Genomic DNA, 24,905 nt, shown 5'->3' on the forward strand with positions numbered 1-24,905 from the left:
ACACAATGAATAGAATACTCTCAACCTGCCTATTTATCCCTTGAGCTGTGCTGCCCAAACGACACACTTCACAAGGCAATCAAGTGGCCTATACAGGGTGAAACTACTTCTACTACTACAGAGTGCCAATAGCCTACTGCTTGAAGCACAAAAACAATACAACTATAAACTACAGACTACCACACAAGCTAATAATACAATACTAATAGAAAAGCACTTAGGGTACCACTACTAGCAGCTTGCTAAATAACAAAAGAATGCTACTATACTCAACTACCCAGAGGTCAGGAGCTCAGTTCACTTCAGATGTTGGTTACACACATGCTATCTAAGTTATATTTTAGCCTTTGCATAATCCTGCAAGGTCGTCAAGGCTAGGGCAAGTGCTACGGGCTGAGCCACTAACCACTTGAACCCACCATCCCTATTCTGACTGGGGGACCTTTGGCTAAAATTAAAATAGCCGACTTACAAGCTCACAACGCATCGCAACGCAACACATTGTGAGCTTTTAGATCTGCTATTTACGGCAAAGAGATTTGGTGTAGAGGGGGGAAAGAGTGGACCAAGTACAGAGACAGAGACGCTTTAAGTACGATGTTTGTGTTTGATATTTATCAAAACACTGTAGAGAAAACACTGTTTATGTGATCACACTAACATAATATACCCTTGTGCCACAGTAACGTTTACCTTTAGACTTTATGCATATTAATTACTCTTATTTTCTACTGTAATTCCTATTATTGATTTAATGTAACTGCAATTTGTGGGAAGCTTGCTTAAACAAAATCACCCACTCCCTTTATACCTGGGGTAAACTTGTTACGTGACATTAAACTTGAACTTAAAGGCAACCATGTACCTCGTACCTCTGTACTAATTGCAATCTCTTAATAAAGTATTCAATCAATCAAAACCAACACTCACTGTTAGTGTAGAACCTAATTATATTACTCGGTGGGAAGCATCTACTTCATTAGTTTTAATCCACGTGATGAAATTAAAACTGGCAAATTTGGAATATATTCATCACAGAACAGCATAAATAGATAGAATTTAAATAAAATGTAAATTTGCATGATGGAATGCTGCAACAAGATAGTACATGGCGAATATCACAAATATCACTAATATCTAAAAAATATGCCCAAGTAAACCTGGAGATCAATCTGGTTACAACTAAATGTTTCATCAAACTACTGTAACAAAGTCGAACAAAAAGGAAGATTTTGGTGCAATTATTCCTCGCAGTTTTCATCTAGCTCAGGTTGTGGCTCAGGTTTGGGTTTCAAAGGGTGTCCTTCTTCTGCCCACAGAGATTGCGACTGTTTGCCTCCTGACACCTGGCCCCGGCAGATCTTCAGTGTCAACAGGACGACGACCACCAGCAGACAGACGATAACAGATGTGAGGACACCAAGCATCATGCCTAGGGGACATCCGGACTCAGCTGCGACAACTCCTGGTGATGAGAAAGACACAATCCATAATGATAGCCTGACAAAGTGTAGTACATTCACCAAACAGGCTAATTTGTGAAACAGTAGAGTAATATGGTTTGAGCAGATATATAAATCAGACAGTGTTGCGTTTACCTCCTGTATAAACAGTGACAGTCACTTCTCCTGATGTTTCCACTGCCACTCTTCTCCAGCCGTGAGATGAAGAGAGAAGCCACTCCTCCACCTCACAGAGATACAGGCCGCTGTCTGCAGCAACAGATGGCAGTATGGTAAGTTCAAAGCGGTCTGGAGCAGGATGGTCAAACCTCAGCCAGTCACGCTTGTCACTCCTGTCCTGTAGGGTGCAGTTTCGGTAGGATGTGTAGATTGGGAGTTTTTCAGACCCCGTCTCCTTCTTCCAAAACCATGTGACTTGGAATGCAGATGATTGGCTGGATCGTGAGGTGATGACACAGGAGACGTTGAATTTATGGGACGCAGTAACGTTCAGCTCCACATCCTTTTTCAGCATGGACAGGTTACTCTCTGTTAACACATACATACATGCATGTAAACACACACACATCATTATGTGAAGAAAAACACAAACACAAACACAAACACACACACACACACATACCCTAAACATAAACTAATTTAACCCTAACTCTAAACTAAAAAAAAATTAATAAAAAAAATTACCCTTTCCCTTGTGGGGACCAGAAAAAGAGGTAGATTTATTTTTGTTTTCACTAACCTCACAAATATAATACGTAAATTGAAAGACACATGCATGCATATACAAGTGTTTATATTGCTGTTGGAGGCAAGAAATGCAAGCATACCAGTAGGTTTTACACTGAGAGTGATTGTGCCTGAATCGTCGGAGGCCTTCAGCTGCCAGACGCCTTGGTTGAGCTGGTACTGCTCCACTCGACACTGATAGGTCCCACTGTCCCTCTCGTCAGCCCTCTGAATCCCCAAGTTGAAACTGGTGTGTGCAGGCCTCGAGAGACGAAGCCTCTCCTGAAGGGACTGGAGCTCCTGGTTCTTTGGATACCTCAGTATGCCGCTGTGGTCAAGCTCCACCAGGGGGACCTTCGTACCAGGGGCACCAGGTGCCATGTAGAACCAAGTGAGAGTGAAGCGGAAGGAAGGGTTAGCCGCACCTGAGGTCAACGTGCAATTTAGATCCACTTCTTCTGCTTCAACGGCCATCAGCTGCAACTCAATCTTATTAACACGCAAGTCATTGGCTACAAAAGGAGAGAGAAGAGAAATGTACATAGGTCAACTTCAACAGGAGGATGACCACCAGAAGACAGATTATAACACATGCCAGTCCACCAAGCACCGTGCCCAAGGAGCATCCTGACTCAGAGACTGCAGCAACATCTTCTGATGAAGGGATACATTGTACAGTGCAGCCTGTACATTAGAGTAGCCTGCCCTATACACCGAAAGCAGGCTAACCACTTAACCACATGAACCCTAGCATCCCTATTCTGGTCACGTCATTATAGGCGAACATTCAGTTAAAATAACAGATCTACAAGCCCACAGCACATTGTGAACTTGTAGATTGGCTATTTTTCAGTGAAGAGATTTGGAGTAGAGGGGGAAAATTAGGGAACCAAGTACTGTTTAGATCCCAGGGGGACCCGAGTCAACAAAGTGCATAGGGTTTAAGTGGTTAAGCCTGATTCATACTTCATCATACGACGCCAACGGTGTCATGTGGCAAAAGTAGCAGATATACAAGCTCACAATGCATTGTGATGCGACATGTTGTGAGCTTATAGATCTGCTATGTAAAAAAGAGAACATTTTGGAAACGTTTTGTCAATAGAGGTTCGGGCCGCATGCAGCCTATACGTCGCACCGCCGATCCGGCCAATATGTCTGAGTCATACTGTCGGGTGCTTTGTCTGTCTGTGTCCCTTTTATGCCCATATGTGGAGATCCCTGATGTCATCAGTATATGCCCATATTGGAATGTCCATATATGGGCATATTGGTTGGATCGGCGGTTCTGGACAACTGGATATCCAAACTACTTGACAGCGGGCACCGTACTCCCTCGAGTCCTAGCCGCTGCGTGCACCCAGTTTGAAGTCGGTCTGTCCAAATATATGGGCATGGTGGTCAGATCTGTGGCTCTGGAGCCCATATATGGAGCTGACTGATTTGTTTGTGCCTGATGCCATGACGACACATTGAGGTTAGACAACACACTCCATATTTGGACGTAGCTGCATTGGGAACTCCTTATATGGTTATGGCTGACTCATGGTGACATGAGTGTGACGTCAAGAGGTCCGCCCGCCCGTCCTCCCTTAAACCAATTTTAATATAGGATTATGATATGGTCAAAATAAGGACAGCAGGTTGTGCTTACCTCCTGCATAAACAGTGACGGTGACTTTTCCTGATGTTTCCACTGCCACTCTTCTCCAGCCGTGGGATGACGAGAGAAGCCACTCCTCCACCTCACAGAGATACAGGCCGCTGTCTGCAGCAACAGATCCCAGTATGGTAAGTTCAAAGCGGTCTGGAGCAGGATGGTCAAACCTCATTCGCTCACGCTTGTCACTCCTATCCTGTAGGGTGGAGTTTCGGTAGGATGTGTAGATTGGGAGTTTTTTGGACCCTGTCTCCTTCTTCCAAAACCATGTGACTTGGAATGCAGATGATTGGCTGGATCGTGAGGTGATGACACAGGGGACGTTGAATTTATGGGACGCAGTAACATTCAGCTCCACATCCTTTTTCAGCATGGACAGGTTACTCTCTGTTAACACATACATACATGAATGTAAACACACACACATCATCATGTGAAGTCAAACACAAACACACCTAAACATAAACTAATTTAACCCTAACTCTAAACTAAAAATAAATTAATAAAAAAAATTACCCTTTCCCTTGTGGGGACCAGAAAAAGAGGTAGATTTATTTTTGTTTTCACTAACCTAACACATATAATACATAAGATGATAATGAAAGACACATGCATGCATATACAAGTGTTTATATTGCTGTTGGAGGCAAGAAATGCAAGCATACCAGTAGGCTTTACACTGAGAGTGATTGTGCCTGAATCGTCGGAGGCCTTCTGCTGCCAGACGCCTTGGTTGAGCTGGTACTGCTCCACTCGACACTGATAGGTCCCACTGTCCCTCTCGTCAGCCCTCTGAATCCCCAAGTTGAAACTGGTGTGTGTAGGCCTCGAGAGACGAAGCCTCTCCTGAAGGGACTGGAGCTCCTGGTTCTTTGGATACCTCAGTATGCCGCTGTGGTCAAGCTCCACCAGGGAGACTTTCGTACCAGGGGCACCAGGTGCCATGTAGAACCAAGTGAGAGTGAAGCGGAAGGAAGGGTTAGCAGCACCTGAGGTCAACGTGCAATTTAGATCCACTTCCTCTGCTTCCCCGGCCATCAGCTGCATCTCAGTCTTATCAACACGCAAGTCAGTGGCTACAAAAGGGTAGAGTTAGAGAAGAGAAATGTACCTGACGTTGTTGTCGGAAAGAAACCTCCATATTGTGAGCTTGTACATCTATCTTTTTTGCCTATAATGACATGCCCCAAATAGGGGGCATGTCATTTGTTTTTTTTTTAAGCAATGATTTTAACAAGAGCTTGTGACTAAATAATGACTACACTGGATCAATTGGAACACAGGTTATACATTTTCTTTTTTTCCTGAAAAGTAAAAAAAAGTAAATAATACAAAGTTTCCACCCGGCAGCGATGATATCATGTTATAAAAAATAAGAAAAAAATATATAAACTCCACACTGGCAGGAGGTGATGTTACAATAAAGCCACTTACCTGGCTCTACAATTTGTACGTCTATGGCTCTATGGGCGGGTGACAGCTCATACCATTCGCCACGAGGATCCTGTAGCCACTCCACCACGCCACAGTGGTACGTTCCGCTGTCCCCAACACCAGCCTGTCGAATGGTCAAGTCAATGCTTTGGCCCTCGCTGCGCTTCATGCTGAATCGCTGCCATGTGCCCGACTCTGCTTGCAGTCCGAACGTTAGCACAGCATCACGGTCAGAGCTCAGAATGGTCTTATTGCTTCCTGTGTGATCCTGGACCGACCATGTGACAGCAAAGCGAGAGGAGTCAGATGTTCTCTCAACAATGTGACATTTTATTTCTATATCCGTGTTGATGTTGCCTTTCACAACAGGGTTGGAAGCTCTTAGGGAGAGTTTGCTGACTAGGAGAGAGAATAAGAATGAAAAGAATAAGACAAATTTGGCGAGAAACAGAGAGAAAGATTGAAAGGTTCATAGCCTTATAACCGTGGCCATACCTGGGTTCTTCACCATCACAGCTAGGGGGTTGGATGCCGGCAACTTCCTGTGTATTCCCTGCAGAAAGACGGAAACGTCACACTGGTACGTTCCTGCCTCCCTGTGGCTTGCTCCAACGAGGAGCAGGGTATGCCGGACCTCAGTTTTCTGTAGGACCTCAGTTTTCAGTTGGTAGCGTCCTAGGTCACCACGCCATGTAATGTCGCCATTACGGGACAGTGTCAGGATGTTATCAGGGGATGAGGCGCCCTTTCGTTGCAGGCTCCAGGTCACTGTCACGGGCAGACGAGGCCCATGTACCTGACACAGCAGCGCTGCTTGCTCACCGACCGTCACTATGTTTTTCCGACTAATTAATTTCACCCTTATTAACGCCTCTGTTAGAAAATGATGAAATGTGGTTAGTTAGTGCCACAGATGCTTTTTCTGTAATTTCATATGTACAGTAGGATGCTGTTACAGACAGTAGATGAAAACTCCATCTGCTCTTACTCAAACCCACACTCTTATGCCTAACTTGTCTAATTCTTTTGTGTTGTGCACTAAACATCTGATTTTCAATCGAAAGAAAGTGACAAGGTATTGACTAGACTTTACAAATGACAATGCACACTCTCTCTTTCTCAAGACATCACTCTTGAAAATAAAAATATGTATTTTACCTGCAGGAGAGACTGACACATTGCTGGACTGTGATTGGCTGAGTGTTTTTTGCGCCGTTTCAATGGACCACTCGGACACCGTGCACAGGTGGACGCCACCATCTGCGGGTATTACCTCATTCAGCTCCAGGGTGAAGGTATCAGGGGTTGGGCGCGTTGCCTTAAGGCTGCGCTGTGAAAACCCCAACCCCATTTCCATAACACCCTCCTGGTTAATGCTGATGACATCACTGATGGTTTTTACGGATGCTGATCTATGTTGCCAGGTGATGGAGAGCTGACCCTTGGCCCCTTTCACTTTGCAGGTGAGCTGCAGCCTGTCACCTTCTTGAACGGTCACACTCTTCTCTTGCATTTCAACTGAAAGCGCACTTGCTGTGAACAGAAGACACAAGAGACAATATATTATTTGTTATTTAGCTAAATAGATACTGAACACTGTATATGTGATCACGCTGTATAACAGTAACATTCTTGAGCCTTGTATATATACTGTACCTTTAGACTTCATGCATATTTGTGACTCTTTAATTTGTATTCTTTATTTAATGTAGCGCAATTTATAGAAAGCTTGGACAAACTTTCACCCACTCTTTTATACCTGGTGTAAACTTGTGATGTGACAATAAACTTGAAGTTGAATTTGAAGTAGTGAATGCAAGGAGAGGAGCCAGGCTGTGTACTTTCTATTTGGATGTGTGTGTGCAAATTTATGTCCCATTTGTGTGACTTTTACGTCTAGACCAGCAACTTTTCCTTTGTCATGATCGAATCCCGGCTGAACTGCAGACATACACGTACCTGTGGCTGAGATGGTGACTAGCTGGGTAGTGGAGTCCTGGGCTGCACCCTGTATGAATGTCCCAGCCGTTCCTCTGTCCTGAGGCCATGCTCTACAGCGGTATTCCCCTTGGTCCTGAGTTCTGACAGGTCGCAATATAAGCCTGTGATCTGTGTCCCCAATCCGAACTCTAAGTTCTCCTCCACTCTCTCTGCCACTGTACTCTGGCCCCACTGACAGAACCCCTGTAGGGCCGATGCGGGCCAGCTCTGTGCTGTCCCGGAGCCAAGCCACAGAGAAGAATCGCTCTTCCAGGTTCTGAGTGTCCACGTTGCAGGATAAAGACATCTCTTGCCCCTCCAGCAGAGTCGTTTGTGTCACTACAATTCTCACTGCTAAAGTACCCTTGCTTGGCGCCACCTCTGTGCAAGACAGGAAATAACCACGTGATATGTGAATGATGATGCTCATACACACATCCTCTTACACAGACACGCACACTCAACGTGAAGAGAATAAAAATGTGTCAACTCATGTCAAGTGGTGGAAAAAGTACTCAAATGTTTTACTTAAGTAAAAGTATCAATACTGCAATGTAGAAGTACTCTGTTACAAGTAAAAGTCCGGAATTCAAAAAAGTACAAAATGTACTTAAAGTACCAAAAGTAAAATTACTAAAATGTTTGATAATAGCAGATCTACAAGCTCACAACGCGTCACATCGCGACCCGTTGTGAGCTTGTAGATCTATATTTTCAAATAACCTATGTATAAAATAGGGCTAAAGGGGTTAATGTATGTTTTATAATGTAATGCAAAGTAACTAGTAACTACAGTTATCAAATAATTATAGTGGAGTAAAAGTGCAATATGTGCCTCTGAGATGTAGTGGAGTAGAAGTAAAAGTATAGACAATTGGAAATACTCCAGTAAAGTAAAAGTACCTCAACATTTTATTTAAGTACAGTACTTGAGTAAATGTAGTTAGTTACTTTACACCACTGCTCATGTCACACAGTTTAATTGTAATCAAATTATAAAATGCTACCAACCTTTAGGTTTGACCTTTAGGGCGATGGCCCCTGTAACCTCCTTAGCAATAGCATACCAGGAGCGGTCTGGATCTTGGATCCACTCCTGGGCTTCGCAGTAGATAGAGCCCTGGTCTGATGTCTCCAACTGGGTCATCTTTAGCTTGTATGTGGCCTCTCCGACCTTCTCCAACACAATGAGTCCAGACTGATAGCGCTCTTCAAACTCCTGCCCAGGACTTAGCGTAAAGTCTTTATCTAGCGAGATGATAGGTCGGGCATGATCTTCCCCGTCTCTAAGAAGAGACCAGGTAATTGACAGGTGGGTGTGTTGGATGGTGTTGCAGGAGGCTCGGCATGTCAGAGTGACGGCTTCACCCACATTATGGCTCAGAAGGGTGGTGTCAGGGGTTGAAACAGCAAGGGTGTTATCAATCACTAAATAAGCCAAATGGGAGAAAGGGAGCAAAATGTAAAAATGACACAATCAGACTGTTGTTGTTTTATAATAAAGGAATACAATGACTTGCTTAGGTAGCACTTTATTTTCCCCAATAGAATGACTTAACTATAGGAATCTAACAATGATTAAAGCAGAGAAAGTTTTATTAATATTTGCATCTAGCTTTTTCTATTGCTAGAAAAAAAAAGTTCTCCTCAAAAAACACAATTACTGTACCATTGACTGTAGTCCTGCCATGATAGGTCCCATCATATGCACTTTCTGAGTTAGGTACATGACACTCGAAGTCTCCCTCATCAACCTCCTTTAGATTGTTGATCTTAAAGAGGACTGAGGTAAGTGACACACGCTCCACAGTGATGTCATTATTATTCACGCGGGAACTATAGGCGGCGTAGCTATAGTCTGGGTCTTTTGTGCTGATGATCTGGATTGGTATAGTAGGTCGTGCAGTCTTATAGATGCTGAAATGAAAGTCCTGCTTGGCATTAGGGTTGCTGAAACCGCTCACATTGCAGGAGATGGAAAGGGGATAGTTCATCACACGATAGAGGGGGCCAGATTGGACTTCTGTGAGCACACTGGCCTCTCCTGAATTGAGCACAGACAAAAATCCACATGTTGAACAATTATTATTTACACTCACTGCAAAATTGTTTCACATTATGTTAGTACCAAGTCAGGATTAGACACAGTTTTAGATAATGTGCTGATCACTTAAGGCCAAGGGTTAGGATTCGATGCACCACTGTGCATGCACCCATTTTTGTGCTATGTTTTAGATGACAAAACTCCATAATAGCCTTATTAATCAGAATCATCTTTATTCTCACATCACAGGTTTACAGGTGTAACATTTTAATTAATTTGTTTATACAAGCTGTTTATAAAGTCGCTCCATGTCTTTTCATTTGCAATGTTGTGACACATAATATTGAATGTATTGTACTGTACGCACATGAAGCAGGGATAGGGGAAGTTCTTTTATGAAGATCTATTTCAGAGGACTTTTTTTATTTGTATTAACTTAACAATTACTGTTGCTTTGTTACACTGTGAGAGAAATAATTTACCAGAGTTTATCTGCATCAAGGGTAAGTTAATTGTTTTCACTTATTTCACTTGTGCATGTTTTTAATCCAACAGAACAATGTAGAGCCCAGTGGGATATACAACATAGAAGTTGGCCTAACATTTAAGACTTCATCTTTAAAATAATAAGACTTATAAAAACAGATGTTTTACACAACTTTACACTCTGGTATTTTTGTTACATTTTCAGCAAACTCCAAATTAAATGCAGGTGTTTCATGCAAAGTGTCAAATGGATACTGTGCTTACCTGAGTGGATAATACTTTGACCCAGAAACAGCAAGACACTGGCCCTCCAAAGAGACTGTGGGGAAAGCGTCATCCTGAAGCTGATGCTCAAACTATCAAGTATGAAACTAAGCTCATTCTGTCTGGCTGTCTACTGCTTGACTCTGAGTCTGCATGTGTGAAAAGGCAACAGTGTCATCATATAAGCTATGAACATATTCTTCCTGTAAAGGGGGAAGTATTGTAAAGATGTGGTTTCCTGTCTGTCTGTCTGTCTGTCTGTCTGTCTGATCAGCACCTTGTGCCAAGGAAGTCACTTCCTGCATATTTTTCATGGTGGCGCTATACCAGCCCACTTTATGTCTTGGCCTCTAACTCTTGTACACAAGATAGGTTTTTACAATAAAAACAATTTGTTTCCCGGATTCATTGGTTCCTTGGCCATGCCCATTTCTGCCTAACAAGATTTCTCACCATTTAGCATTTTCTTCAAATCAGACTTTTTGCTACTCCTACAGATTCTCACACAGATTTCCACACATGATCTCTGGACTCATGTGATAAATCTATATATTAAACATTTTTTATATTCCATACCAACTGGCTACAATTGGCATCCACAATTTGCGGGAGAGGCACTGATGTCAGACACAACATAAACCGTAACCCTTGGGGTTCCCAACAGGGGCCCCTATCAAATGCACTTATATGGAGTCAAATGTACATATATGGAGTCAAATGCACATATATGGAGATTTTCTACATGCACTTATGTCAGACACAACGGAAACCATTCCAGATTGCACTTCTGTGAGCACCTTGGCCTCTCCTGAATTGAGCAGACAAAAATCTGCAAGTTGAACAATTATAAGATACACTCACAGCAAAATTAGTTCACATTATGTTAGTACCAACAAGTCAGGTTTAGACACAGTTTTAGAGAATGTCCTGGTCACTTAGGCCAAGGCTTAGGGTTTGATGCACCACTGCATTTTTGTGCCACTGTATGTTTTAGATGACATAACTCCATAACAGCCTTGTTAATTTGCTTGCACAAGCTATTTACATGTCTTTTCATTGTGCAATGTTTTGACACATAATGTGTGAATGTACTGTACGCACATGAAGCGGTCAGGGACAGGGGAAGTTCTTTTATGAAGATCTGTTTCAGAGGACATCATTTTTGTTTTAAATTAAATGAACAATTACTGTTGCTTTGTTGCAGTGTGAGAGAAATCATTTACCAGCGTTTGTCTGCATCAAGGGTAAATTAATAGTTTTCACTGATACCTTATGTAAAAGCGGAAGTGGCTCGTCTCCCAAGTTAAATACATTTTCACACGGTTTCATCGTTGCAAAATGCACTTCAACAATAACATAAAACTTGTCATTTTAAATGTACATTTGTGCATGTTTTTAATCCAACAGAACAATGTATCCCAGTGAGTTATACAACGTAGGAGTTGGCCTAACATTTAACTTGATTTAAGACTTATTCTTTATAATAACAATAACATTAAAACATTAAATAAATGCAATATGCTGTATTTGAGAACACTTAAAGTACTACTGAAGATGGGGGTATTAGGCTTACTACAGTAATGGTCTGTATTAAAAAGTTAATTACACCACACAGTAGTAAAAGCTAAATGTTATAAATTACTCAAGTAATTATTCAAGTAATTAAAGCAGCAACGTGGTACTTATTTGAATGAATAACATTGTATTTTAACCATTCTGTATGGTAGAGTAATACAATATAATTAGCACATGCAGTGGTTGAAGATGTTCTTGCAAGTTTCCATTGAGAAATGTTGACTCTGTCAGGTGCAGTAGGACACCTACTGGTTGACAAGTAGTACTGCTCATAGTACTGCCTCAAGCTCTTAATTGCAATAACTACCCATGTCAAGTGGGGATTGCCTCTCTCATGAGCGGTATAAATCCAGCTGGTCTCTCAATATTCTGCATGTTTTCCAGCTGGTGTTGGTTGTACCATGTGCTTTCCGTTCTGCATGCGTGGGATGCCTGTGTGAGTGTGTGTGTGTGTGTGTGTGTGTGTGTGTGTGTGTGTGAGTGTGTGTGTGTGTGTGTGTGTGTGTGTGTGTGTGCGTGTGTCAACACGGGAAAACAGAAAAGCCTAGGCATTATTCATTTGATACATAGCATTTGGCTTTACAGCCCTAAACACAACACAATTTTGGCATAATTGTCAAGTTGCTTCCTTTTGACCATGCAGGTAGGGCTGTACGTAGGTTGGCCAGATGTGGCATATCTCCTGCACCAATAACATCCCCTACCTGTTTCTTTTTTACTCCACCAGGCCGGACAGCCAAAGGCCGGAGATTATGGTTTCAGTCCTAAGAAATGTTTTGCTACTACTACAGTTTGTCCAAACCTTACACAAATAAGTACACATTCTCTGTAGTCATGTGATCAAGATGTATGTGTCCGATTTTTCATATTCCATTCCAATTGGCTACGATTGGCTTTAAAAGTTTGCAGGAGTGGCCCAGGAGTTGTGCACAAAATGCACAAATCATGAACGCAGTGCCCGATTGCCATTAAACATTGCACGCACACTCACAGTAGCACACTCACAGTAGGCCGTGGAAGAACCTACACCCAAAGGTTTTCAAATCGGACTGCCCACTTCATGTTTTGGCCAATAACTCTTGAACCTTAGGATGTACAATCAAAATATCGGCTATTATTTTGTGCCAAATTACATTTTCAGACATTTTGCGTTTTCTTCAAAACACACTTTTGCTACTACTACAGATTTTGTCCAAAACTCACACAAATTGGTACACATGATCTCTCTCTAGAATGTATAAGTCAGATTTTTCAGATCCCATTCCAATTGGCTATGACTGCCTTACACATTTTCTGGGCCCTAGCTGTGTAGGCAACACGGTCTGGCGGAGACCTGCGCTCCGAGGAGCACACTTGACTTGGTCTTATACAATGTCAATATATTATATTGTCCAATAGTCCAATGATGGATCAGTAGGCTAACTCCAAATTCTTTTTTTTTGGGTAGGTTCTACATTGAGTAATGTACGGTAGCATGTGAGTAAACGGGAAGGTACGTAAATTGAAATTAGCCAATTAGCCATTCGGCCATCATAAACTTTGGTTGCCAGTAGTTAGCTAAGGAAAGTTTTGGGTAACTTTGTTGTTTCTTGTCTGAGCAAGCATTTGATACAATTATTCCAACTGGAAGTAAAATGTATAACATCAGCCTAGAAAATATTAACATCTCAAATAATGTCTAGTAACTATTCTAGGGATTAAAAAAAGAAAAATCTCTATAACACCTGCAATATTGTGATGATCCAATTGGATATGATATTGCAAATAAGGTGATGTGATGGCACCACCTAGTGGATATACTGAAACATGTAGTGTAATTACATGTAATTTAATAATCATCTGTTGTAATCCTTAAAGCTCTCCTCTATTAAGGTGGTGGCTGGTTATTCAGTTCAATTAACCGTCACAAGTAAGCGGCAAGTTTGGAGAACAAGATGGCACCAGGGTAGTGTCACATGACATGTTCTGAAGGTTATTAAACACACACAGAGAATATAATACATTTGCACAAGCCACATTGTGGCCACAAGATATGTACGTCATGGCTGAATGATGCAGAAGTACTGTAGATGGGATAGGAATTAGGAACACATAAAACATGATGTTCTAACATGATGAGAGTACTTTTCATCTTGCACAGTCATCTTGACAGAAACATCCTGTATTCTTGGGCCTGCTGTATCTTGATAAAGGAGACCATGTGGTGTCAGAAATGTATTTCTATTACCTATGCTTAGACAACTTAAAGGAATAATTCACCCCCAAAATGCCTTTTTTTCCCGATCGATTAGTCACCCCATAGAGACTTGAATTCATGTATATTCTTTTGTCTTTGTCGCATTCCTAAGCCAATAATTTTATGTCCAGCAGCAATCAAATTATTGGCTTAGGAATGCAACAAAAACAAATATGTATCCATGAATTCAAGTCTCCATGGGGTGACTAATCGATTTCGGGTGAACCATCCCTTGAAGAGTGAGTAAGTATAGGTATATGATTATCTAAAGATACTGGGATGTAGGTCAATCCTTGTGCATATTACAATCTTCTGTAAGTTAATCAACAAAATAGGCCTATTGTTAAATCATACTTATTTATTGAATCTGAAAGTCAGCGTTATGTAAAAAGAAAAAAAGGAAATCCTGTGATGAGCTTAATCCCAAACAGCTGGTGTGCCACATAGGTTAAAACAAAATCAAAACAACAATTTTCAGCCTGTAGGTCTATTGTGAGTAAACCAGGCCTGGAAACGGCCAGGGGGAAAGGACAAAACCTGTGTTTGCATTGAGTATTAGACCTGTGACATTGGGAAATGGGGAACACAGCGTAGTGTGTGTGTGTGTGTGTGTGTGTGTGTGTGTGTGTGTGTGTGTGTGTGTGTGTGTGTGTGTGCACGCGCGCACGTGTGTGTGCGCGCACGCGCGCACGTGTGTGTGTGCGCGCACGCGCGCACGTGTGTGTGTGCGCGCACGCGCGCACGTGTGTGTGTGTGCGCGCACGCGCACGTGTGTGTGTGTTGGGGGTGGGGGGGGGGGGGGGGTTCTGGGGGGTTTTGTTCAGACCACAACCTAGAAAACATTCAGAGGAGGAAGTTCCAAGAAAGCTAGAATTGCTTCATCTGTTCCTCAAAACGGAGATCCACCAATCACAGGCAAATAAGTGCAGGAACAGGAAGTGTGTAAGAGATCAGGAGAGAAACATCCCACACACACACACACACACACACACACACACACACACACACACACACACACACAACTGTCAAAAAGGCTGATACTTGTCACAGTGTCAAGTGGAATGAAGTGTGTGGACGCTATGTATGTGTGAACCCCTCAGTGGACGGCGTGCTTTACACAAAGTGGATGTACAGTAGCCTACTTTCTGTGTGAGGATGAGTGACTCGTTGGAGAGAACCACAGATGGACCCCTGCCTTGTTCTGAAGCCAAAAAAGAGGGGGAGAAGGAGAGTGTGGGAGGTGAAGCTGAACTGTGCTGGAATGATGGGGGTCTAGCCATGGAGCTGCAGAGAGGGATGGAGACCATGCGGCTCAGTGGACAGCTGACTGATGTGACTCTGATCGTTCAGGGCGAAGACTTCTCCTGCCACAGAGCTGTACTCGCTGCCGCCAGCAACTACTTCAGGTACAAATAAACACTGACTGTTAATTTGAGTCTGTATGAGAAACTGTTGAGATATACTGTACAACCCTCTCAATTCACTAGGCAAAGAAACACACCTTTATGGAAAGTTTAGGGTATTTATTGAATACATAGAATGTAATGGAGGGAAGTGAAAGGGGTTCCGGGGAGGGTCGCCGACCCTGGAGTCTTTGGGGAGGAGGTCGTTAGCGTAGTCAGCACAGTACACGTGGACGGCCGATGGCGTAGTCAGCACGGCACTCATGGACCGATACCCCCAGCAGGAACCTGAGAAAAGTTATCAAACTTCATCAAAATGCTATTCTGATGTAATGAAAAATATATCAAAAAGACAGTTTCGAAGAATGAAATTCTATCAAAGTCAGAGTGAGTGACAAACGACCGACGTTTCCAAAAGGCTGGTATGTTCCTTTTAACTGCATACACTATGTGGTTGCAGGGCGATGTTTTGCAGTGGTCTGAAGGAGACTCACGAGGAGCACGTGGAGATAAAGGGGTTGGACAGAGAGACCATGAGGTCCCTCCTGGACTACACCTACACCAGCCAAGCCCTCATCACTCACACCAACGTACAAAGAATATTGGAGGCTGCCAGTCAGTTCCAGGTGAAATACAATTATTGTAACTGACAAGCTATAGAAATGTATGGCACAAATTCTAAGAGTACTTTTGGTTTAGTCTTTTACAATTATAGTCAACATCCCTGAGTCATGCACTCATAGAGTTCATTGTTGTGCTTGATACATACATTGTTAATACACAAACAAATTCATATCCGATAATAATCGATGCAATGGAATAGTTTCAAAACATTTCTTACGACCCTCCTCACGATCGATGAGGCAAGGTGGTGCATGCATGGTCTAAAGCAGGGGTTTTCAACTGATTTTGACCCAGGGACCACCATCCCGACTAAGAGCAACCTGGGGACCACCACTATTGTGCATGGTGGGTCCATCATAGACCCACCCCACACAATAGTGGTGGGGGGTTCATGCACCACAGGGAGCTGGAGAAAATAGCTATAATATCAATATAATATCTAATAAAATACAGTGATTTTGTTTGAATATGATAGAATATGATTAAGGATTACTGTGATTATGGTAAGCTCACATTTCATATCACACACACACACACCATACAGTAAGAACACCTGTAAGTTATTAAAAGTAAAAAATAAAAATAAAAATAAAAAGTTATTATTATTATTATTATTTTCAATGCATGGCCAGGGCAGGGACCACCTGCAATACCTCCGTGGACCACCGGTTGAAAACCCCTGGTCTAAAGCTCCACCTTGGGCGTGTGTGAAACTCCAATTGTTTTCCCCGTCTCCGATATAATGATGTCAGGAGACGGGGAAAACAAAAGCACTTCTCTCCTTAAACAACAAAGTGGAAACGGGAGCAGGTGGACCACCCTCTGTCACTATGTTGAGATGGCATATTTTGAGCATGCAGTCATTACAGGACATTACAGTACAAGAGACATCTGTGCTATCTTGACATATCAACTTAATAATCACATGCTCATTCTCGGTTACCATCTTTTTTAAACCAGTTATTAATTCGGTTGGCTGCAATGGATGCCCCCAAAATGAATAAGAACTGAGAGAAACAAAGAAAGACATTCTTACTTGATGAGATGTATTTGATCTTTTCTATCAGCAATAATATGTAGGCTTCTTATTTTAAATAAATGCATATGCATATGCATGTTTTCTCACTCAACAGTAAACAAACCAACATACAGTATACAGGCTATCTGCACATTTATAAAGTGACCATTTAAGTAATAGAATTGTTTTATACCTCTAAAAAATTAAGACACCATTACTGCATCAAAAGTAACTATATAACTATACTATAAAAATGGTCAAACATTGGCCAAATTGTCAAATATTACCTAAGACAGAGGCAAAACAAGAGAAAATAGCCGATCTTCACAATACTTATCTGTGAGAAACCGAGTCAAACTAAATGTAATGCCTCCTACAATTCCAAGTGCTTGTCAGGGTGGGGGGTCCCCAGTTCAAATATGATTATTTTTTGGGGTCGCGGCCTGAAAAGCTTGAGAACCACTGCCATAGATAGGCTATAATCTGGCCCAGGTTATTAATATATTTTTTACATGAGTGAATTTTGATGGATTTACATGGCAAGCAGTGTGCACACATACACGTTGCAAACCCGCCTATTACAGTAGGTAAAACTACTACTAGTCTTAATAGGGAAATGCTGCAGTGAGGGACTGCGTCACACTTTAGACCTGGTCAGAGCTGGTCTAGGCGCAACTGTTTTATGACTTTTTTCACTTTTCCTAATGTTGCAATGTGCCACCAATGCATCTGACTACACCTCATTTTTAAGACCAACACGCCAATGGGGGCATGAGTGCTATTACAGTACATTTGATAATTACTGTATAACATCAACCCCCACGTTATATTATCATTGACAACTGCATCAGTTGGAAACTAACAGTGACACTTGCACTGCGTTTTTGAACTGCTATCTAACACTGGGTGTAAGATAGCTAACTCTAAGGAACCACTTTTAGTTCCGTTTCCCTACGATGTGTTCATTGCATCATTGTATAGTATAGCTATATTATATTTTGGTAGACATTAGGTTTTAGGTCTGGTGAAGAATTAATTCATCTAAGAAGTCTTTTGGAAATAAAAAGCACCAAGGCTAGAATACCATTTTAAGGACCATTATAGTTATTATGAAGATACATCGGCCTATTCATAAATTGAAGGAACCACCTTTTGAGATGATTCTGCTCCTGTCACTTTAAATACATTTCTCTATTCCACATAGCTGTGACAGTTAGTGACATGTTGATAGACTGCACAGTAACATCCAGAGTGTTAACACAAGTGTCTAAATCAACCCAATTTCTAAACAGAATTGTGCTGCGACACTGAGAGCTCAGACAGGGAAGTGAAAGTTGCCCAGTTGTTGTTTACTTCTAGGACACATTTTCAAATTAACTTAACAGCTGGTAAACATAACAGGTGGTAGGGTGTGGTGTGGTGGTGTGTGTGTGTGTGTGTGTGTGTGTGTGTGTGTGTGTGTGTGTGTGTGTGTGTGTGTGTGTGTGTGTGTGTGTGTGTGTGTGTGTGCGCGTGCGTGCGTGCCTGTTTTAGTGAGCAACCCTTTTGTTTGTCATGATGATAAATAATTAAAGCTCCTGCTGCTAGATAATAATACCACCAATGCATGCATGCACACACGCACGCATGCACACGCACGCACACGCACACACACACACACACACACACACACACACACACACACACACACACACACACACACACAAATCCAACGTTACAACCTCATAAACCATTATGCACCCTTCCTTCTCCCCTCCAGTTCCTGCGTGTGGTGGAGGCGTGTGCCGGCTTTCTCACCAAGTCCCTCCAACCAGAGAGCTGTATCTGGGTTTTGCGTCTGGCTGACAGACATTCCCTGCCTGCTTTGAGAGCCAGGGCTCAGGAATACATTGTGAAAGAGTTCTTCAAGGTCATCCAGCATGATGACTTTGCAGAGTTACCAGGGGACGCTCTGGAGTTCGTCCTGCAGCGTGACGACCTGAACGCAACACGCGAAGAGTTTGTCTTTGAGGCACTGATGCGCTGGGTGAGAGCGCGGGAGAATGAACGCTACCCTTCACTGGCCAAGCTGCTTTCATATGTGCGATTACCACTGCTGAGGCCAGTATACTTCTTGGAAAAAGTGGAGTCGGATGAGCTGATTCGCCGCTGCAGTGAGGCATTTCCTCTGTTACAGGAGGCCCGCACTTATCACCTGTCTGGCAGGGAGGTATGCATGTTTACCTCAAAGCCCATAACATCTGCTCTTAGCTTGTATCTAGGCTGGACAAGAACTACAGTACAGCCTAAGGTATAAGTATAGGAAGTACAGGACTACAAGAAGTTCCGGTAGGCTGATAGCCCTGTACTGCCTGTACTTCTGGTTAGACACATTCAGCAGTGGTTCTTTTCTAGGCTCTATCTCCTTATGAAATGGATATAACATTGGGAACAAGCTTAGCTTAATCTAGGGTCAGTCTGATTTAATGATATTCTTCTGCACTTCCATACACTTCCATAGGCCTAATTTATACTCATAGTAGAGTGCCTGTACCACTTGCCAAAATGAACAGATTTTCAAGCTACTGTAGTATAAACTAAGCTTTATATATGTGTATGGTACGTAGGTGGTCTCAGAGCGAACCAAACCCCGTGTGCTGCACTTCCTGTCAGAGGTATTCATGATCATCGGTGGATGCACTAAGGATGAACGCTTCATCTCCACTGTGACCTGTCTGGACCCTCTGCGACGTAGTCGGCTAGAGGTCGCCCGGTTGCCAATGACAGAGATGGAAGACGAATGCCAAAACAGGAAATGGGTGGAATTTGCTTGCGTCACGTTCCGCAATGAAGTATACATATCTGGTACGCATACATATAAAAGCTTGTTAAAAGTCCTATACTTCGTCATACGACGAGTAGCTGAAATAACAAATCTACAAGATCACAATGCATCGCATCACAACGTGTTGCGAGCTTGCAGATTTTCGGCAATAATGACATGCCCAAAATAGAGACGCCATGGTTAAAGTGTTTATTGTGGTTAGGGTGAGAGACCTAACAGTATTCTATCTATATATTATATATTAAAATTGGCATAAGGGAGGACTGGCCTGGTGTTTTATGTCGAAGTTTTCGTTTAGATTATTAAATATTTTTCCCATACATTTCTACTTCTTACGCACAACGTTTTGTGAGTCAGCTCAACATAAATAAAGAGAATGGGACTTTTTAATTCTTATTTTTTATTTTTTTTACTGCAATGGCCGTTGTGGTTTTCCAACTGAGGAACTGAATAGCAGCATAGGCCTAACTGTTTCCTGCCTTGTTTGGCCAAAGGTTAAAAAACTGCTGTTAGAGCTGTTAGTTATTTTTCACACCTTCTTTCTTCAGATAGAGGACCTTGTAACTAAATGTACAGTACAACACAAACATAGTAGTCCTTTACTGACAGGGTGTTCCATCTCTGAATATTTTAAGTGAAAGCATCTTAGCATAGTAAAATGGTGTAAAATGGTTTAAAAATGTCTTTGATGCTTTTGTGTCTGTAGGAGGTAAAGAGACACAGCATGAGGTTTGGAAGTATAATGGTGCTCTTGATAGATGGATCCAGATAGAATCTCTGATGACCGGGCGCTGGAGACATAAGATGGCAGTCCACGGAGGGAAGGTGTACACACTTGGAGGATTTGATGGGGTACAAAGACTCACTAGTGTAGAGGCCTATGAACCCTTTCACAATCGCTGGACACAGGTAAACATCATACATTTAAAACTATATTTGTATATATATATTGCCATTGACACTGCTCGACTGAGCACACAAACAAGGCAGCTTTGTTTTCACAATATCCAGTCCTCATTGGCCATTCAGCCATTCAGACAGAAACAACTTGTTTCTTAACTTCCCCTAAATGAGTAATATCACACCAAGACGTTGTCATAGGGAGGCCATGCAACATCTTGTTAACTAAAATGACCCATTTCTGTTTCAGTGGGGACCATCAACATCTAAATATGTGTAATACTTAGATTATTAATTACATTTAGTCTCCCACAGAGTGTATAGACTTATAATTATAGACATGCTGTATACCCAAGAACCTTATTGTCATGTCTGTATTCATTGCAGGAGGCACCCCTTTTGCTAGGTGTTAGCTCTTTCGCTGCAGCCAGCTTTGATAACTGGATCTATGTGATTGGTGGTGGGCCCAATGGGAAGCTGGCCACTGATAGGGTTCAATGCTGGAAGCCTGGTACCGAGAATTGGGAGCTACGAGCAGCCATTCCCATCGAGGCAAAATGCACCAATGCGGTTACATTCAAGGACCACATCTATATTGTTGGTGAGTGGCCTTAAATGGCAACTTTGCTGATTTTAACCTGAATGCTAGCTTTCTACTGTGAGGAGGACATGTGAATATCTGACAAAATCTTGATCTCTGTGTAGATTGGGGGGGGGGGGGGGTAGGGGGGGCCACTCAAAGTGAAAGTGATGTGTGTCTACAGAAAGCAAAAGAGTGACGTTTGCCTACTCAAAGCAAAAGAGTGTGATTCATTTCAAGCCTAGAGCAGTGGTTCTCAAAAGGCGGCTTTCCATATACATGGACTTACCTAGCCCCACCCCACACCGCCCACCACAGCGACGGTTTCCACTACAATGAAGTGGGTAGAGTGGTGTGTAAGTGGTACTAAACTGGTGCCTAAAAAGTACCCAGTGTTGGGTAGGTCTGAGCTGGGCTAAGCGGGGCTAAAGCTGTGATAAAGCTGATTGGTCGGCTCACAGCTGTGTCTGTCCACTCAGGTGTCTGTAAAATGTAAACACTACGGTAGCAGTGTTGCCATGTCCACTTATTATAAGCAACATTGGGCTTATTTTTCTGTAAAGTTGCTTGTAAATATTGGTAGTACTTTTACTCCACTACAATTATCTGAAAACGTATTAGTTACTAGTTACTAGTTACTTTTCAGATATAAATGATTACATTATAAAACATACATTAAGCCCTATTTTATACCTAGGCTATTTGAAAATAGCCGATCTACAAGCTCACAACGCATCGCATCATTGTAGATCTGCTATTTTCAAACATTTTAGTACTTACTTTTGGTACCTTAAGTACATTTTGATACCAATAGTTTTTGTACTTTTACTCAAGTAATTCCAGACTTTCACTTGTAGAGTGCTTCTACATTGCAGTATTGATACTTTTACTTAAGTAAAACATTTGAGTACTTTTTCCACCACTGCTTGTTTCTAAAATGTAGTTGATTATTTGGGGCTTGTTTCATATGTTGTTGAAACCAGTGGTTCTTAAACATTTTCATGTCAAGGACCCCCAAATTAATATGTATTTGTCAACATTATATATGTATATATTTTTTTTAAATAGCAGATGCACACACTCACAATGCGTCGCATCTCTACGCGTTGTGAGTTTGTAGATCTGCTATTTTCAAATAGCCGTAGATAGTCGCTTCTTTTGGGATTGTTTTCATAGACCTGATTGCTTATTTTTTTCTGCTAAACCTGGCAACAATGAATGTGCGACGATACACGCTAATAATGTTTTTTATATAAGTGATGGCAACGTGTTTAAACACCACACAGGTCTTCCCAACAATAGCGAAGATTAAAGTCAGGGTGAACATGGCCAAATAATAACTTAAGAGCCAAACTAGCTCTGAGGAAGCACGCTAGCATTTAGGCTAACCCTGTAGCCTGAGGCTAAGTTGGTGTGTTAAAGAAAGGGGCGTTGATTTCCTTCGGGAGGGGAGGGGAGGGTGGGGATTTTGCGAGTGGGGACTTTTGTGCAATGGAAACGCAAGACATTTTGAAGCGGTGCGGTGCGGTTCTGGACTGTACTGGACAGTGTCGTGCTTATGCTGTGATGGAAAAGCGGCTAAAGTGGGGTCCAGGGACCCTCAGGGTTCCTTCAGGGGGTCCCAAATGGACCATTACAGGTCTGTAACTCTGAGATGGTACAAATGGAACCACATGGACCCGTAAGGGGGTCCTTGAAATTAAAAAGCATGTGACCTATAGGGATCTGGGGGTATGTCCTGACTGGGTAGAAGGCTGGCTACTCTGTGGGATTATAACAGAGAATTTCTTCCTGTGCCTATAGCTCAAAGTAAGAGTGATGCGTGTTTGGGTGCACCTTAATCGACTGTAAGTAATAGCCAGATATCGTTTACTTTAAGAAATTAGTGATTTAGGAGAAGAATGCATTGATAGTGAAGCAGGTGGATACAGGGATTAAGTGCAGCTGCAGCTGGTCGTGGCTGAAATTTGAAGTTGAAATTGAGGTCAAATGACAAGAGCATACATTTCCTCCCTGGGATGTAAGGTAATACAAAGTGGTACTCTCTCACAAAGACATAAACTATGTAAACGAGTGCAGCCAAGCTTTGCCAGCACAATGCAAAATGCAAAATGCACAGGAAGAAAGTCAATTATGTCATAATGACACCATGTAGCCAGCAGCCCACTACTCTGAGAGAAGGGACATACTGTATCCCCAGACCCCCCAGTGGCTCTGTCTTTCTCCTGCTCAGTTTTTTCATCCCCAACCAGTTTGCATTCCTGTAAAGTATTCTGCTGTACATTTGCATCAGACAACGGCCTGCAAGTATAATTTGTGTCATGTGTGCATCATGTATGTGTATGAATTTACACGTTGCTCGACTTATTTCTTCCAGTGTGTGCACAAGTGCATTTATGAACACACGTATAATACGTGCACATTTATATATTTTAGAACACACTCGGAGTAACTGTGTAGGCTACAGTGCAGTATGTGGCCCTCAGTCTCACTATACTGACCTTTTCAGGTGGGGCCATGCACGCCATGTACTGCTACTCTCCGCTGTCAGACTCCTGGACCCTGGTGACCAGGCTGGGTGAGAGGGCAAGCTGCGCCATCGCTGCCTGTAACAACAAACTCTTCATTACTGGTGGTCGTGATGACAAGAACCAGGTCATCTCCACCGTGATGTGCTGGGATCCCATCACAAACGCGCTGACAGAGGAGTGTGTGTTACCATTAGGGGTCTCACATCATGGCAGCGTGACACTCATGAAGTCCTACACACACATACGCAGAATAGCCCCTTCTAACACCTCAGCATGACATACATAGGCTTGAATAGTTGTCTGTATACCATGTAAAGGACATGCATGTGAAATGATAGAGGAGACAAGAAGTTTGAGGGAAAAGTATTTTTCATGTGCTGTGTAAATATTTTCACTTGGGGTGTGGGGTTGATTGTGTATCTAAAGCAATCCATGATCTCTCAATATCATCAATATATTTAAAATGATTGTGATTAGTTGATGAATTAAAGGATTCCAAAGTAATAATCCTATATGAAATGCAAATCACATCTTAGCTTATAAGGGTCATTCTGCAACCTTATTTTTTTAATGTTCGGTTTCTTTTTTGCACAATTGTTTTCACTTTGATCATTTAATACATTTTGTATACAGTATACATAATTTGCATACAGTTTATAGGACAGATGTTTGTGCAAATAAGTGTATAATTACAATCAGAAGATAAAACTCGTACAGGATACAGGAAAAACAAGTGAAACTGGAACACTATCAAATTGAAGCTGATAAATTATATTTATCAGTAAATGATCTGATTGGATAAAATTGGGATCTGAAAATTCATTAAGAGCTGGTCTGGACAGATGGGTAAACCCGTTACTGAACAAATACTATATCCTATAGACTAAGTGAATCATAGTAATCATTGCTATACAGAGTCTATAGCAATGATAACTACTGGAATACAGAATGTTAAGTATTTTTCTATTTCAGTTTTATTTTAGCAAATAAAGTTAAAAACATCACTTACATGTCATTTAATTGTAACTTTATTTTACTTTTGGTATGCTTTCTTTCTGATGGCTTGTATTAGGCCATTCTAAATTATGCAAAACATAAACATCTTTGCCATTTGATGGACAGTGACTCTTTATTTGCACGGTTTCAAAATAAAAGAC

General features: G+C 42.0%; 2 protein-coding genes across 2 annotated transcripts; one reads left to right on the forward strand and one right to left on the reverse strand.

The window, feature by feature from the left end:
- Nucleotides 1-388: 388 nt before the first annotated feature.
- LOC308105639 (immunoglobulin superfamily member 2-like) lies at nt 389-10,186 on the reverse strand. The gene is made up of 12 exons (XM_080456494.1): nt 10,058-10,186; nt 8,933-9,307; nt 8,275-8,691; nt 7,243-7,644; nt 6,442-6,816; nt 5,779-6,156; nt 5,284-5,682; nt 4,515-4,925; nt 3,844-4,236; nt 2,291-2,701; nt 1,599-1,991; nt 389-1,465 (listed from the first exon to the last, which is right to left on the reverse strand). Exons 1-12 carry the CDS (start codon nt 10,128-10,130, stop codon nt 1,242-1,244), a joined length of 4,251 nt encoding a protein of 1,416 aa, XP_080312620.1. The 5' UTR covers nt 10,131-10,186; the 3' UTR covers nt 389-1,241.
- Nucleotides 10,187-14,935: 4,749 nt separating this feature from the next.
- klhl6 (kelch-like family member 6) lies at nt 14,936-24,810 on the forward strand. The gene is made up of 7 exons (XM_080412390.1): nt 14,936-15,274; nt 15,732-15,897; nt 18,673-19,122; nt 19,520-19,757; nt 20,444-20,646; nt 21,025-21,238; nt 23,727-24,810. Exons 1-7 carry the CDS (start codon nt 15,024-15,026, stop codon nt 24,023-24,025), a joined length of 1,821 nt encoding a protein of 606 aa, XP_080268516.1. The 5' UTR covers nt 14,936-15,023; the 3' UTR covers nt 24,026-24,810.
- Nucleotides 24,811-24,905: the final 95 nt, after the last annotated feature.

The sequence above is a fragment of the Gymnoscopelus braueri genome (assembly GCF_963280865.1).
Source record: "Gymnoscopelus braueri genome assembly, chromosome: 18".
Taxonomy (NCBI): domain Eukaryota; kingdom Metazoa; phylum Chordata; class Actinopteri; order Myctophiformes; family Myctophidae; genus Gymnoscopelus; species Gymnoscopelus braueri.

Bases quoted from the DNA above. Each gene is read 5' to 3' on its own strand.
- LOC308105639 (XM_080456494.1), bottom strand. From the start codon at position 10,130: ATGACGCTTTCCCCACAGTCTCTTTGGAGGGCCAGTGTCTTGCTGTTT. The intron at 6,817-7,242 runs GTACGTGTATGT...TTCTGTTCACAG, and splicing joins AGTCACCATCTCAGCCACAG to CAAGTGCGCTTTCAGTTGAA. The intron at 5,683-5,778 runs GTATGGCCACGG...TCTCTCTCCTAG, and splicing joins TGTGATGGTGAAGAACCCAG to TCAGCAAACTCTCCCTAAGA.
- klhl6 (XM_080412390.1), top strand. From the start codon at position 15,024: ATGAGTGACTCGTTGGAGAGAACCACAGATGGACCCCTGCCTTGTTCT. The intron at 19,123-19,519 runs GTATGCATGTTT...TATGGTACGTAG, and splicing joins ATCACCTGTCTGGCAGGGAG to GTGGTCTCAGAGCGAACCAA. The intron at 21,239-23,726 runs GTGAGTGGCCTT...TGACCTTTTCAG, and splicing joins GGACCACATCTATATTGTTG to GTGGGGCCATGCACGCCATG.